Source organism: Echeneis naucrates, chromosome 23 (genome assembly GCF_900963305.1).
Source record: "Echeneis naucrates chromosome 23, fEcheNa1.1, whole genome shotgun sequence".
Taxonomy (NCBI): Eukaryota; Metazoa; Chordata; class Actinopteri; order Carangiformes; family Echeneidae; genus Echeneis; species Echeneis naucrates.
Window position 1 is genome coordinate 15099787 of NC_042533.1, and position 15075 is coordinate 15114861.

General features: G+C 39.4%; 1 protein-coding gene across 2 annotated transcripts in view; it reads left to right on the plus strand.

Moving 5' to 3' along the window:
• The window catches only part of arhgef39 (Rho guanine nucleotide exchange factor (GEF) 39), a 65349-nt gene that overhangs the window by 38450 nt on the left and 11824 nt on the right, over positions 1-15075 (plus strand). For both annotated transcript variants that reach the window (XM_029495356.1, XM_029495357.1), the window contains exon 7: positions 6334-6462. In XM_029495356.1, the coding sequence (XP_029351216.1) occupies positions 6334-6462 (129 nt within the window). The remainder of the gene's footprint in view (positions 1-6333; positions 6463-15075) is intronic.

A 15075-nucleotide genomic window follows, 5' to 3' on the forward strand; every position in this document is an offset into this window, starting at 1 on the left:
TAGCCACTTTTCCAACATAATGAAAACACTTGTAAACAAGAATACCATCCCTCCCTCAGGAAACAGACAGGAAAAGATATTGGTATAGAGAGACAATGAAATACAGAATAGGCATTGTGAACGTGCAAAGTACAAAAACAACACAAAGTTGTGTATAGTCCTTTGGCATACGGCACAATGGGTACTGACAAGACCTGAGCCCTGGTCACCAAAAAATACCATGTCCCAGTATTTGGCACCCCAGAGGCCACACTTGAACGTCATGTTATGGCGAGATAAGACGAGTATTCCTTATTCAGTTCCCCCAGTCGTAGTATTACAATAAAAATAGAGTGCCTGCACTTATTGGTTTGTGCATGGACCCCTAAAATATATACATAATAAAATCAATAGGACAAAGATAGGAAGGGAAAATAGGTGTGTGTGTGTGTATGTATGAAGGTGAGGAACCCATGTGTACCAAGTGTCCTTTGGTTTTAGTTATACTCCTCTTCTGGAACAGCTGTTAAGGTCTTTGCATAATCCATAAAAGGTGTCCAGTTCAAATTTCTCTGTGAATCCATCAGGGAATGTCTAACCTCTTCTATCTAACTCATCCTCGATCCATCTGTTATGGTTAGATAGGGAAATGCTTCCATTGAAGGAACCAAAGGTAATAGGGATAATTCTGTTAGGTTTCAGCTGTGTTAGTTCTCAGCTTTAACAGTAAAAGTTAACAGTCCTCATCCCTTGGCCAAAAACTACCTAAATAGTGAATAAAAGGAATAATGAACTGTAAGAAGAGGAAGTAGACTTCAGTATGGGTAATGGGCTAGATGTATTATTAATGCCTTTGCCAGAGCTCAGTCCAAGAATACTGTAATTAGGAGCTGTTGTTTTTCTTAAGCAGGCAATGGAAAATATTCCAAACACGTACAACAAAGGGAAAAAGTCTACACAGATGCCTTTTTTGGTTTACATTGTAATTGTTGTGAAGTTAAGCGAGCCAATTAGGCCGTGATTATTTTAGTGTAGACAAGTCACCCTGAGGATCAAGTTCATCTGCTGAGTTTCAAGCGCTCAGAACAAAAGTGGGAAAGTTGAGCTTGAAATTAGGATCCATCTGTTTGTTGTTATTTTGGATTCGTTAATGATGCAGCTCTAAATGTTTACAGCAATTATTAAAGCTGACACACAGTAATTGGATGCTTCTATTTTGATGATTTGCCTATTTGTTCTGGGGCAGAGATTTTAAAGCTCAGTACAAAAAAGTAAAGAACGCAGTTTGAGAAAGTTCTTTACATACAGACACATTTGGAGTAAAACAGTTAGTCAATTACAGCAAATTTTTTGGCTTGGTGGATTTGCATGCCTTTTGAAATTGCTGAATTAATCAGTGCATCTAGATAAGAGGCTTAACTCTGTCCATATTTTTGTGTTTGGAAAACCCCGTAGATTTAATTCAAATCAATTGCCAAGTGAGTCAACACAATGGTGATCGAGCCAATAGAAGCTCTTGCATTTTTATGAACTGTGTGTTTGGCACGCAAAAGTGATGTGTACGATCACAAGGAACACGAGTATCTAACAGTCAGGTAACTTCCACAAAAGCAGCTAAAGTGCCCGATACCTCAATTGACCTGTGTTAAGAGTTCCAATTTGTAAGTCATCCTAACTCATTCAGTAGGTGACCAAAGAAAGAAAAGATTAATGACAACAGAGGAGGGAATTATAATACCAGTCAAAATCCAGTTAGATGATCATAAGAAGGAAGATGCTGACAAAAGGAAAGTGGGTGTTTCTGAGGGGAGTCAATCATCTAGTTTTTCCACGGCAGAGGAAAAGAAAAAAAAAAAAAAGACTGAAGTGAGACACATGTAGACCTCTTACTCTTGGATTGGCAGGTAACATTCCGTAACCTTATTTAGCTTCAGACTATATCACAGTCCTGAATTTGTTTCCTTTTCCTCTGCTCGATACAGTTTCTTCACCAAATCATTTTGTTCCCATAAAAATTCTCATTCAGCTTCACACAAAGATAATATTAGACCTAGATGCTATAGATTCTTTTTATTATCATCATTAAATGTTAAAGCATTTTTTGAGGAAAACACAACAATGTTTTAGAAAAGTCTCCAACCTTAGACATTTATAGATTATACTTCATTCATGAGTTTTTGAGTTCAGTAATTGAGGTATTGGCAATAATTGAATCAAAGATAGTCAAATTAAATACACTAGATCTGTTACCTGAGATGATTACCTGTGCGTAGTTTGCATGTTCTCCCAGTGCGTGCTTGGGTTTCATCCGCGTACTCAGGTTCCCTCCTGTCCAAAGACATGCATGTTGGGGTTAATTTGTTAGTCTAAATTGTCTGTAAGTGTGAGTGTGAGTGGTTTTTGTCTTTGTCTTTGTCTCTGTGTGTGGGATTGGCTCCAGCACCCCTGCGACCTGGAAAAAGGATAAGTGGTTGAAAATAAATGAATGTTTCCTCAAATCCACTAAGACACGTATTCAACCACCTTAGTAAATGTAAGGACTGCATTTCATCTGCAAATGTATATTATTTAAGGTCAGAAATAATTAATTTGGACATGAGAAAAGAGAGATATTGATGTAATTGATGCATGTACTGGTATGGTTTCAGTGACTGTAGAAAGAGCAGAGAAAATCAAGATGGTTTAGGTAACATTCGGGGCTCAGCCACATGTTTGACGTTGAGTCACACCCAGAGGTAATATGTTGGGACCAGAATTGGAGACTTATCAGATGCAAGATGTATCACATTGGATAGAATTGTTAGCATCTTTGACTTGTGTGTTGTTTGTTATCCTGAAACTGGCAGTGGCCAACACAGTGTTTTTGGTTTTGGTAATGGCAATTCTGGTGCTCTGTACTGACATGTTTTCCTTGCTTTTTGGCCTGCTCCTGTCCTCGAAAATGGATGGGATAGGTTCCTCAGATCTCAGAATCTATTTGTATGAGACTGTCATTAGTTGACCGCAGTTTGAGTTTAAACTCACCATATTGACATTCACAATGGATCTTAGTAAGTTTTGTTGGTAAAATCTAGTGTGGTCCTAATATATTAATGCTTTTTGTGTCATATCAAATCAGATGTATTTATATAGCGCCAAATCATAACACAGTTACATCAAGGCACTTTATATAAAGAGCAGGTCTAGGCCAAACTCTTTATAAAATTATTTAAAGAGAACCAACAGATCCCCCGAGGAGCAAGCACTTGACGATAGTGGCAAGGAAAAACTTCCTTTAAGAGGCAGAAACCTCCGGCAGAACCAGGCTCGGGGAGATCTGCCTCGGCCGGTTAGGTTATGGTGTAAATATAGATTTCCATTACCATTCCAGTACCACTTACAAGAAAATCACTTCCTCTTCTTGCTTACAGAATAAAGTGCAAAAACCTTTATTTTATTTTTATTGTATTTTATTCCGGATATTCTTTATTTCAATCCATTATGAGCTTTTATTCTGATTAAACAACAGACATTGTTTTGCCCTAATGAATCCTGTCTGCCTAGTTGTTCTGCTCAGACAGCAGCTGCTTAGGTTAGCTTCCCTGAATGTTCTTGTAATTCCAAACAATATTGTAAAATTATAGTAAAATGCTCTTTGCCACCAGTTACAACTGTTGTAGCAAGATCACCTGGAACTGAACTTGGGATGAAGTTTTAGTAATTTGTTCAATTAAAATAACTTCAACCTTATATGATCTATCTACATAAAGGAACTAAGTCTGGATCGATGTGATGTAGTAAACGCTGCGGAAGAAATAGGTTTATTTAACTAAATGAGCTGTGCTTATTGGGGGCTGTTCTTGTTTGCGTACAATTATAGACTGACAGCTCAGCTTGTTTGCAGGAGGACTATGCATTACAAGCTACTAGGGCCCCTGTGGTGGAGACAAGCATTCCTCTAATTAGCACTACCATGCTTTTATGCCCCAACACGCATTCAAACACATTGCACCTGACCCACACAGCAGACCATCAGGCCCAATCAGGGCTACCTAGATGTTTCGATTTGCACAGTGCACTTAAAGTCTTTGCAATACCTGCTGATGAAATCAAGTACGATCAGACCTTGATGCTGAGTGAGCCTCCACAACAAAGGTCTTCATCACATGCTTGTGCTTGTTTACCTGTATGAGATTTTCTGGGCTCCAGTAGACTCCAAGAATTCAACATTCTTGGAATATTTTGTTGTGATATAAAAGCTACTATTTGGAGAAAATAGAATACAGCAGGGATGACAGGAAATGAGAAAATTAATCATTAACTGCTGAAGTCAACCAATTAGTGGTGTAATTCTTACTGTTTAGATTCCATAATTCTGTATCGGTCCTCAATGATGTTAAAAATAATTAAAATGTCACTTCACATATTCCCTCACAAGTAACAAGAGATTGCATGAATCTGAAAGTGTTTCATCAGGGCCTGCTATGTAATGTCTTTATGGGTGAGATAAGGTCTTCATATTTTAATCATATTCCCATCTGCTGATTTTATTAACAAAATAAAATGTGAGTTAATAATTGTGATAAATAATGCATTGGTTTCAATCCATCTTTCTCAGTAACAGCTTTGTTGTTTTGTAATCATGCCCAATGTAGCTGGACCTTGTTTTATGATAATGATGTCAATGTGATTGTTGTGTAATTTTTAGCTTGTAGCCACCCACTCAATTTGGTATTTCACATTGCAGATCCTAACTCGTGAGATTCTTTACCATGTTACTTATCTAAAGGTAAACTCCATCAAAAGAAAATAATTCTTGGTTAGTAAATTCTTTTAGTCAGACCATCAAAAGCAGCTTTAGTTGTGTATGACCACAAATCCTCTGCATATTACAATTCCTACACACTAAAAGTTTACAAGAAATCTATCAAAACATCTATTATGCAATTTTTCAAAAACCTATAATTTCAAATGTCTGAAATTTTCAGGCAATCAAATCGCATTTATTTATATAGCACAAAATTAATGATAAATGATATTTGTCGCTTTTATTTATTTTATTTTTTTCCCCCCCAGAAAAAGTAGGACCTTGAATTTGGGCAATGTCTTCCACTGTATATTTTGGTGAAATTAACCTTTAATTATCATGGACGTAATAGATTTTTCTCATTTACCACTTGCATCATAATGCTCTCTTCAACTGCAGAGAACAAGCCTAATCCTTGTGCATATATACCTGCATCGTAATATGAGGGCAGATTGGTTGATTTATACTTTCTTTTATTTAGAGAACCCATCCTTGAGGAAAATGCATAGAATAAATTGACATTTAGGATGTTTTGATTTGTTTAACATCTGCATTGGTCATAACTGTTTATGAGAGGGGTGCATTTTTGTTTTTGTCTGAGCACCTGTCCACCAAAATGCATTAGCCTGGTTGTTCTAATTCTGATTGACCCTTTTTCTACTGCCATTTGATTGTTCCTGTCTATGATGACTGAGGGCAGGTGTGACTGAGAGGAGCTGTGACAAACACAGACACAGTGGCGAGAGCGCAAGATGCTACCATCATGTAAAATGGGTCTGAACAGTGATTGATGCCTTTCCCATAGCCAACAAAAGTGTGGTATTAGCGGGACTTAACGGGTTTATGAGCACTGCTGAATTTCTGTAATTCTTGCTAGCTAGTAGTATACATCTCTGTATCACATTTTTAAATACATGTTGTAAATCTTAGCAAGACACACAGGAACATAGATAAAATCATACATTCATTTGTCCATCTTCTAAGGCCTATCCGTTGCCGTATCACAGGAGGTGCTGATGCCAATCCCAGTTCACACTGGACAAGGGCGAGGTACATCCTGGACAGGTTGCCAGTCCACCCAAGGCCAACACACAGAAGATGGACATCCACTCACACTCAGACCTACAGGCAATTTAGAGTCACCAATTCACCTAAATATGCATGTTTTTGCACGCTTGGAGGAAAGCATGGGGAGAACATGCAAACTCCGCCCAGATATGCCCCAGGCCCCAGACCCACGACCATATTGTTGTGAGGCAACAGCGCTAACCACTGTTGTGTGGTACTTATACGTGATGCAACATATGCATTGCTGAATCAATAGATATATAACAATAGATATGTTCATGCTTAAGTCCATTTAAAGTTCATGTGCTGAGACAGAAAAATTTGTTTTTGGCAAATTATTAATTATTTCTTCTGTCTTCAAAATACATAAATAATACTGATACTGGTTCAAAGCTGTTTGCCTGTAATAGTGAAATATACTCAGAGGGATGAATGCTAAGACTCTATCAGTAAGTGTCCTCTCATGTATGGTTATAAAAATGTTTGAATGTTTGCTGTAGGGGCAGTGACTGCAGTGTGTGAGGTTTCCCAGCGTATCGAGAACAACACCTTGCACCATGAGAACCACCTGCAGCTCCGCCGGGTACAGAAACTGCTGAAGGGGCGAAAGACAAAGGTGCTGGCTGCAGGTTAGAGCTTCAGATCATATATTCCTTTCATCTCTTCCAAGAACCATCTCCATCTCCCTACCTCTTCCTGCATCCATTGCTTTAAGTCCTGTGGGACACAGGGCAGGGGATGAAATGTGGATAACTGAAGTAAAATTAGCAAAATCTTGAGACATTCTGAAGATATTTCCTGGATGGAATTCATTAGGCTGGTGCACGCAGTTAAAGGATTTTGCACATCAATCTGAGTCCACTGCATTAACGGTGTTACTGTTGCACTCTTCTAATTGAATTTCCTTTCCCCCCTCGGACTACCTTCCCTCCCGCTCATTTATTTCCCCTCTTCCACTGTGGTTCTCTCTCTCCTTGTGGAGCTGTGGCCCTTTTCTTCCTGCCACTCCCTCTCCTGTTGTTTATCTCCAGAGAACTCGGCCTTCTCGTTGATCCACCCATCCTGCCAATCTCCCCCAGGACCAATTAGAGCCCAGTCTCGTCTCACGGACCAGCAGATAAAAAGGAAGCCAGGGTGTGTTTTCGTGGTATGAGCGGACACACGTGCACACGGAGCCACGAGTGTGTGTTTGCTTGGCTATGCAGGCTGGCTTTGTGTGGGTATTTATGGATGTGTTAGTGTAGGCTGGGAGCGAGCACTGAATAGCAGCTCATCTCTCTAATGCCGATGTGGGAAGTTTCAAAAGCTTCCTCTCATCCGAGCTCTCAGGCCCTAGCAACTTTGCCAGCTTCCTTTCTAGCCAATAAAGCTTTGGTCCCCCCAGACAGACTTCAGAGCAGCAGCAGCACCACCCCACCCTGCAACCCCATGCCGACCCATTCCACTTCCTTCCCACCAAAACCACCTCTAATATGGGTAAAAGAAAAGCTCTGCCTTTTACAGATGAGAGGCTTGGAGCCCCTTAAACATATTAAGTAGCTCTGTAGGAGATGAGGGGGGCGATTTTGAGACATAAAGCCTGAATCAATGGGACATTGATACAGCAGACAGTCAGCCTGTTTCCCTGGGAGGCCACATTTTTGTGTCTACCAGCCTGTTCCTTCAATTGAAAACAAAGACGTTTCATATTTTCTATCATGTCCCACATTGATTTTTCCAATTTATGTCCCCTCATACCCCTGACTGTTGCACATAATTAGGGCCTGAGCAATTGCCCTATTCCATCCCTTGAGTTATTATTCTTCTGTCATATATACTGCCTTTTTTGGGACTTTAACATACCCCAAAACTCATGAAATTCTGATAGCATGTCAGGGTTGCATAAAATTGTGGCATTATTGGTTGCAGAAATGCACGTCAAAAAACGGCTCCACGGCACCACATTTTGTTGAGCCCTTCGCTTAGGATTGACGCACACGAATGAAAATTGGTACAGATTTGTATCATGAAAAGCTGCACAATAAGTCTCAAGGACCCATACCCTCACGCCAGCAGGAAGTCGATTAGATTTTTGGCTAATTTACTTTAACAAACTTGTACAGTACTTGTACACCCTACAATTTTCGTCCAAATTACTTCATATTTGCTCAGTATCATCTCAGCAACAGGAAGATTTTAGGTGCTTCATACCTGCTCTGTGTCGCGGTGAAGCAAGTTTTTGAGGTTTCGCCATAAAAAAGTTTTCAAAAATCTATCATACATAGTCCAATCAGGTCTAAATTTACCACACATGATCAGATTCCCTTTGAACCGAGAGTTCCACAGAGTTCCACCTACTGCATGCAGAAAGGCCTTTTCAAGTACCACGCCTCATTTATAAACAAACTCTGCCTACAGTTTTGATCCAAATAACTTCACATTCTCTTAGCATCATCTAAAGACCTTGAAGATTAAAAGCTATCTAAATCTTTTTCATCCATTATTCCTGGAGAACGTGGCGTGGCGCCAATTTCGATGTGTCGTCATAAGAGGAAATCCTCATAACTCCAGGATGCATTGTCCAATTTGACCCAAATTTTGTACACATTCTGCAGGTCCGACCCTTTTTCACATTTTCTCTGCACAGGAATGCAAGTCAAAAAATGACTCAATGGAGCCACCTTGAAAATTTACAATGTCAAGCCCCTACGTAACATGGTGAGCTGCACACAAAAACTAGTTCCCACTTTCAAACAAGAAGTTGTCCATTTTGATTTGAAATTTTTAATTTTTGGCCGATTTTGTCAATTTCCACACCTTTTACTTTAATAAACTCCTCCTGCAGTTTTCATCCAAATGACTTCATATTTGCTCATTATCTCAACAGCATAAAGATGTAAAACTATCAAAATCTTTCTTGTCCATCATACTTGCTTGGTGTAATGTTGCAGCTCATAACTCATAAATTGTCCAGTAAAGGTTTAAATTTGCCACAAATGATCAGAGTCCCGCCCTGAACAATGATAATGAGATAATGAGTCAAATTTGGAGCACCGCCTTCCAGGCACAGAAAGTTACTCTCAAGTCTCAAAATGATTCTCAAAGATGAACAAACTTCCTACAACTTTTTTTCCAAATGACTTCATGTTCATTTAGTATTGTCTCAAGACCTTGAAAATGAACCACTATTATCGCACACTACATCTCACCCCACATCTATCTGTTATTACTATGTCACACGCAGAGTACAACCTACTGGATGCAGGAAGTTAACAAGCCTCATGAATAAAATGGCTCCTCAGTTTCATTTCAATACACTGAAGATGAAAAGTCATTAAAATCGTCCACTACACCTGTTGGTTGTAGCAATGGTCGTCATAAAACAGGAAGTCCTTGCAACTCCAGCATACATTGTCCAATTTGCCCTGAATTTTACATGCATACATAAGATTCCTCCCCTGAACATCAGGGATGGTTTTTGCTATGGGCAATGTGGGTGACCACCCAAGGCACAATCTATTTGGGGGCATACAAGTGTTCACCCAGGGTGTAAAACTAGCCAAGACCACTTCTGATGAACATCTCTATCAATGTGTCAGTACTGAGTCACACATAGAGCGCCACCTCGTGGACACAGGAGGTCAGATAACACAAAGATTATCAGATTTAGATGATATTTACAGACTTTGTTCTCCACAATTGATTCTACAGCATGATATAAGATTGGTGTAAGTTCTCCAGCGCCGCAGGGTGGCCACTCAACAGCAATTCTTTGTTATTCCAATATGCATTGTCCAATCTGCCCCAAATTTTGCACACTTGTTCAGACTCCGACTCGGAACAGGTCCATATGTCAATAGTGGCTCAGACTCAGAGCTACCCACTGGATACAGGGAATCAGCTTCATTGTGCAGACATTGGACGATTTCTATGATATTTACAGGACGTGTTTTCCACATTGTATACTTCCATATGATGTAAACTTGATGGATGCTCTCTGGCATCACATAGTGAACAAAAACACATTTTGATGGGGGTGAGTCAAGGGGCCTACGAGTTGCACAGGTGTTTGAGGGCCTGTTTCACTGCTTGCTGCCTTAATTGTGTTTTTGTGGGGTTTTTTTGTACGTATGTGTTTTTGTCTCAGGTGTCTAGAGCTCAATCACACAACTAAATTAAATCAGGCATTAGTTAAGGGGGAAAAACTTGCAGAGTAACTGAAATGATAAAATAATCCACCTCCTCCGCAGAGGCGTCAAATTTCTTTCCTTTTTAAAATCTCAGTCTACAGAAAATCAATTGACAGCAATTTTGACCAGTGAGTATTGATTGAAGTCACTCAGAAAATAAAAATGCAAGCCATTCTCTGGTCCTCCATTTTTCCTCCTTTTATTTTTTGACTGTTGATTGACTTGGGAATTGTGTTTTTTGTGCAAGGACCTAAAGTTGGTGCCTTTATACTGCTTTTAACTCTCACCCAAGTAAATAGCAGATTCTTGCCAGTTTGACCCTGCCTGTAAATTGCTGCTAAATGACTGCACATAAATGCCTGATGCTTAGACTTTTTTACTGTGGAGAAGACATCTGTAAATAGGGTCAGAAATTGATGCATTTGGGGGGTATTTAACAAACTCTTCCTAAGGTGACTGAGAATGTCAATGCAAAACGTGATCAGACTGTCAGAAGTAGCAGGCTGTCGACAATTACACAGAGAGGAATATTATAGCAGAGTTGCATTGTATAAACCCCTCATTACAAAGATGATTGCACATTTGGGGTCATGCCCATTTGGTGCAGACACTTGTCTACAGAGATGGGGAAGTGGTCAGATGAATCATCCTCCATCCACCACCATATTCTGTGAGTGTGAGACGTGTGGGGCACACCAAGGGAACAGTAAAGGCTTGAATACTTGATTCTAAAGGCATCAGCTGGATCAGCTGGCCCTGATCCACTTTAGGGGCCTTTGCTGGCATGGTTGGTGTTGACAGATTCCCTTGGAGGGGAAGAGTCACTGGAGATGTGAGAATGTCCTTAGTGACTTAAGTATACATTGACATTTGCTCATTTATTAGATTCTTTTATCCAAAGGAACTTACAATGACTGACATCAGTAAAGCTTCTATGCACTAGAAGCCATAATTTGAGAATGTTCAACAAAAGGTTAGTTAGACTTGTAAGGGATTTGGAGAGGAAGTACTCTCTAAAGAGAGAAGGGATGTGCTTGTTCTGACAGGATTCAGGAGCTGGTTCCTCCATCAGGGGAGCGCACACCAGACCAGTCTGGATGAGAATTCCCCGTTTGCAGGAATAACGATGTCACCATTTGGAAAAATGCAGTGGTTCAAAAGGTGCATAGAGAATGAGTTGAATGACAATTGAAGTGGATGCTTTGGCCCCAGAAATAACTCTGAATGTAGAATTTGTGACTTGAACTCGATTCTGCTGACCATGGGTAGCTAGCGTTGGGTAGCTGATGAGTAGCCGAGTGGCATGAAGATGAGACATTTTTTCACTGAGCACAAAACTAGGCCTGCCACTTGAGAGTTACTTATGGGTTGATCGGGATAGGTATGAAGAGGAGATATTGATATTGTTGTGGCTGGGATGACCAATAGTCTTTAGTCATCGTCATCAATCTCCATATGAGTAAATTAATATCATTTGCATCCATGGTGTTTTAGTGGTCAGAGTCTTTCACTGACGCTGTGCTGGTGGCTGAGACACTTGATACTGGTTTGTTTTTTACTACAATATCTGTCTGTATTTAAAAAAATTTATTATGTTTGAAATACTCATACATTTTTGTGGCTTTTATCCATTCAGCAAGTGTTCAATTTGCAGTAGCCATTTTGTAAATGGTGCTGTGTTAAGCCCGAGCTAATGCCTGCTAACATTAGGCTTTTGTCAGCAACAGAAACAACAGCAGCAAATATGTATATGTCACTTTTGCTCCTTATCCTGTTGAAGCAACTAGAAAATTACATTTAAAAATACACAACATGACGTTTACAGGAGCATCAGCCTAGAGAAGACATGACAGGTCAGTTTTTCATGTCTGTTTTTTTGTAAACAAACCCTTTCTGATGCAGATTCGTGATGCAGATTGAACGAGATTGTGTTTATTTGAAAAAGAACAGAACATAGTGTGGATATAACAATATTCATTATTCTATGCTTTTTTATCATCCAGAGCTTATATCTTAAGATTTCCACAGTGCCCTATCTCTCTCCCTCCCATGTTCATGCACAAACAGTAAAAGAAGCCTTTTGACTTTCCAAATTCAGCAATGCAAAACCACACTTGTCCTCATTCTGCTCTCTGCTTCCGTTATTCCTTTAACTTCAGACACGTCAGGTGGAACAGGACCCTTTGTAGATCAACCTTTATTTCCTGCCGCACTTTCTCAGCCCCCACACTTGGCCCAGCCCAAAAGACTTTGTAGTAGAGCAGAGGTGCTCTTTGACAAGAGAAGCTGAAAGGCCTGGACATGGAGAGGAGTGCTTGGCACTTCCTGCGCTTTGAACCTGCAGCTGCCTCAAAGCAGCATGGATGGTCAGATGTAGGCAGGGGGTCTAAAGGGAACCTGGTCCACAAAGAAACACCTCATATCCGACCTCTGTGACTGTGATAAGGTCTGATAAGAGTTATGCCTTAAAGGTTTTGAAAAATTGTTTTCTTTCTACATTAGATCTAAATTAAAATGTAAATAATGAAGAAAATCATTGGGCAGGATAAATTATACTTCTTGACAAATTAATGTAATATAAAAACTGTGTACAAACTGTTAAATGTTATAAATAATTACAATAAAATGACAAATAGGATGACTAATGGTTTCCAATACCAGAATTAATTTAGCTTATTATTCCACACGTCTTAGGTGTCATGGATTATGACCACTGATTATTGTCCATATTATTGAACAATAAAATCCAAATTTGAACACTTCACCACTGAAACTGAAGCCACAGGAAAGTTGGTGAAGCACAGCACACATTTCCTGGTCAGTTTGAATATTGAAAGGAGCAAAGGGAGGATGCAAGCACATCTGGATGATCTGCACACTTGATGTCTACTGAGATCCGTCAGTTTCAGCACACTGGACACTGGCAGCATTCAGATGCTTGAGCAGACATGTAACACATAACTGCCCATGCATGAGGTAAAAGTTAACATACTGTGTTATCATTTAGTGCTACTATGCTAGTGTGCATTAAGACTGCTCCAGTGCAATGTGTATTTGCGAGTCTGAGCTGTGAGCTGTAAATTCATTAATAGTATCAGGACAGTCTCTAAACTAATCATGTCAGGGGGGATGCAGTTCTATTGAAACAATATTATTTTATTCCAAATATTTTACACGTAATTTGAATGGATAGCCCAATTAAATCAAATGTATAATAGAAAGCAAAAATCCTGTCACATACCATTTCCGGGGTTTAAAAGATGTTGGCATTTCCCAGGTGAGGAGGGTCTAATGAAAGAAATGTATTATCTAATTCACTTGTTCTACTATCGCACAAATGTTGCTGTTACAATCTCACCAGTTTTGTTTCAGATAGAAACATTCGATTTGATTTTGGCCTACAATTTGAGAGAATTGGAACCATATATCTCTGTGGGCTTTAGGAAATTGCAGTAGTCATTTTTCACTATAATTTTTCAAGAAAGAAGTCTTTCTTTTCAGTAGTTCCCAACTTGGGGGTTAAGGCAAACAAAGGTCCCAAATGCAATTACAAGTAGGCATCTGGCAAATTATTTGTCAGACAGTATATTTTTTTTGTAATAAATAACATAATAAATGCAAATATAATACTATATACAATACTATATACACATACACATTAAAACAAAATGTTCTTGGAAAACTGTCTTTTTTTTCCTCCCAGTAAGGCCTGTTATTGATTATTATTTATGTATATCAGTGATAGATAATAATGTGTTGTTATCAATTTTGCTGGGTCACACAGTATACATTTTTGGAATCTCAGTTTGATTATGCTTTAAAAGATTTATTCCACCGTTAACACTCAAAGGAAAGCAGATACAATAGACAGCTGATGAATTGACCTGGGGTCTTTCTGTGCAAAGTTTGCATGTTGTCTCCTTGCTTGCATGGGTTTCCTTCCACCGTCCAATGATATGCATTTTTATGTTACTTGGTGACTCCAAATTGTCTGTAAGTCTGAATGCGAGCGTGAGTGGTTGTTTGTCTCTGTCTGTCTGTATGTTGGCCTTGTGATGGACTGGCGACCCTAATGTGAGTAGGGTTTGGCTTCAGCATCTCCCGCGACACAGAAACGGATAAGCGGTAGAAGATTAATTAATTAATGCAGATGGTCAGTAGATGGAATATTCATGTAAATGTAAATGTTACTGTCAAATGTTTTGTTTGAAGTTTTTAGGTGTATATGGAGGAAAGAGACACCAAAGCAACGCCCACATCATTCATTCATCAGTCCTTGTATTTACAAATTGTTAATAATCCATAACCATGACATTCAGTTTAATTAAATAATTTCTTTGAGGTCAGAAATGACCTTTACCAATAGAGAATAGTCCTATTGGTGAAAATATAGTAGAAGTCATAGGTCTGTCAGTTAATTGTGAAAGAGCTTACAGTGTGTGGTCTCTTCAATGAGGACATTTCCCTCCCTTATTGTCTCCAACCTCAAATATTCAAAATGTCCTTAACCATGTGTGACCGAGTGGGTATTTACTACTTCCTCTTGAGTATGTGTCTTCAAAGGATTTTGAAGGCTCAAGCAGGGTTTTATTGATATCATATTTAATAGACTGATTACAACCACTACTCCAATCTCCACATGACACCTTAGAGAATCATGGCATGTCTCTTAACTGTTTTTCCGTTTGAGACCCATGGCATTTTAAAAGCAATTTGACCCCCGCCTGGCTGTGCCACTTAATCTCAGTAGGCCTGTCTGTGGCTGAAAATGTCCTCTCTAAGCCCCAGAGGCACAGCTCTGGCCACTTGGGCTAACTGCAATCACGGGCTACTGGCTGGCGCAATTACAAAAACACCCTGGACCCAGGCTGAATTCTCATTTTATCTATCCAAATGTCAGCCTCTTGCTTATTAGCTATCACTATGCTGCTGCCAATCATTGTTGGATGGATGATAACTTTCTCTACAGCCACACCCTGATATGTGTACCTCCCACTGAATACATCTGAGATTGTCTCTTGTCTTGTTTCTTTTATTGGAATAGATTTCATTTATCTTTTCATTTCAGCACAG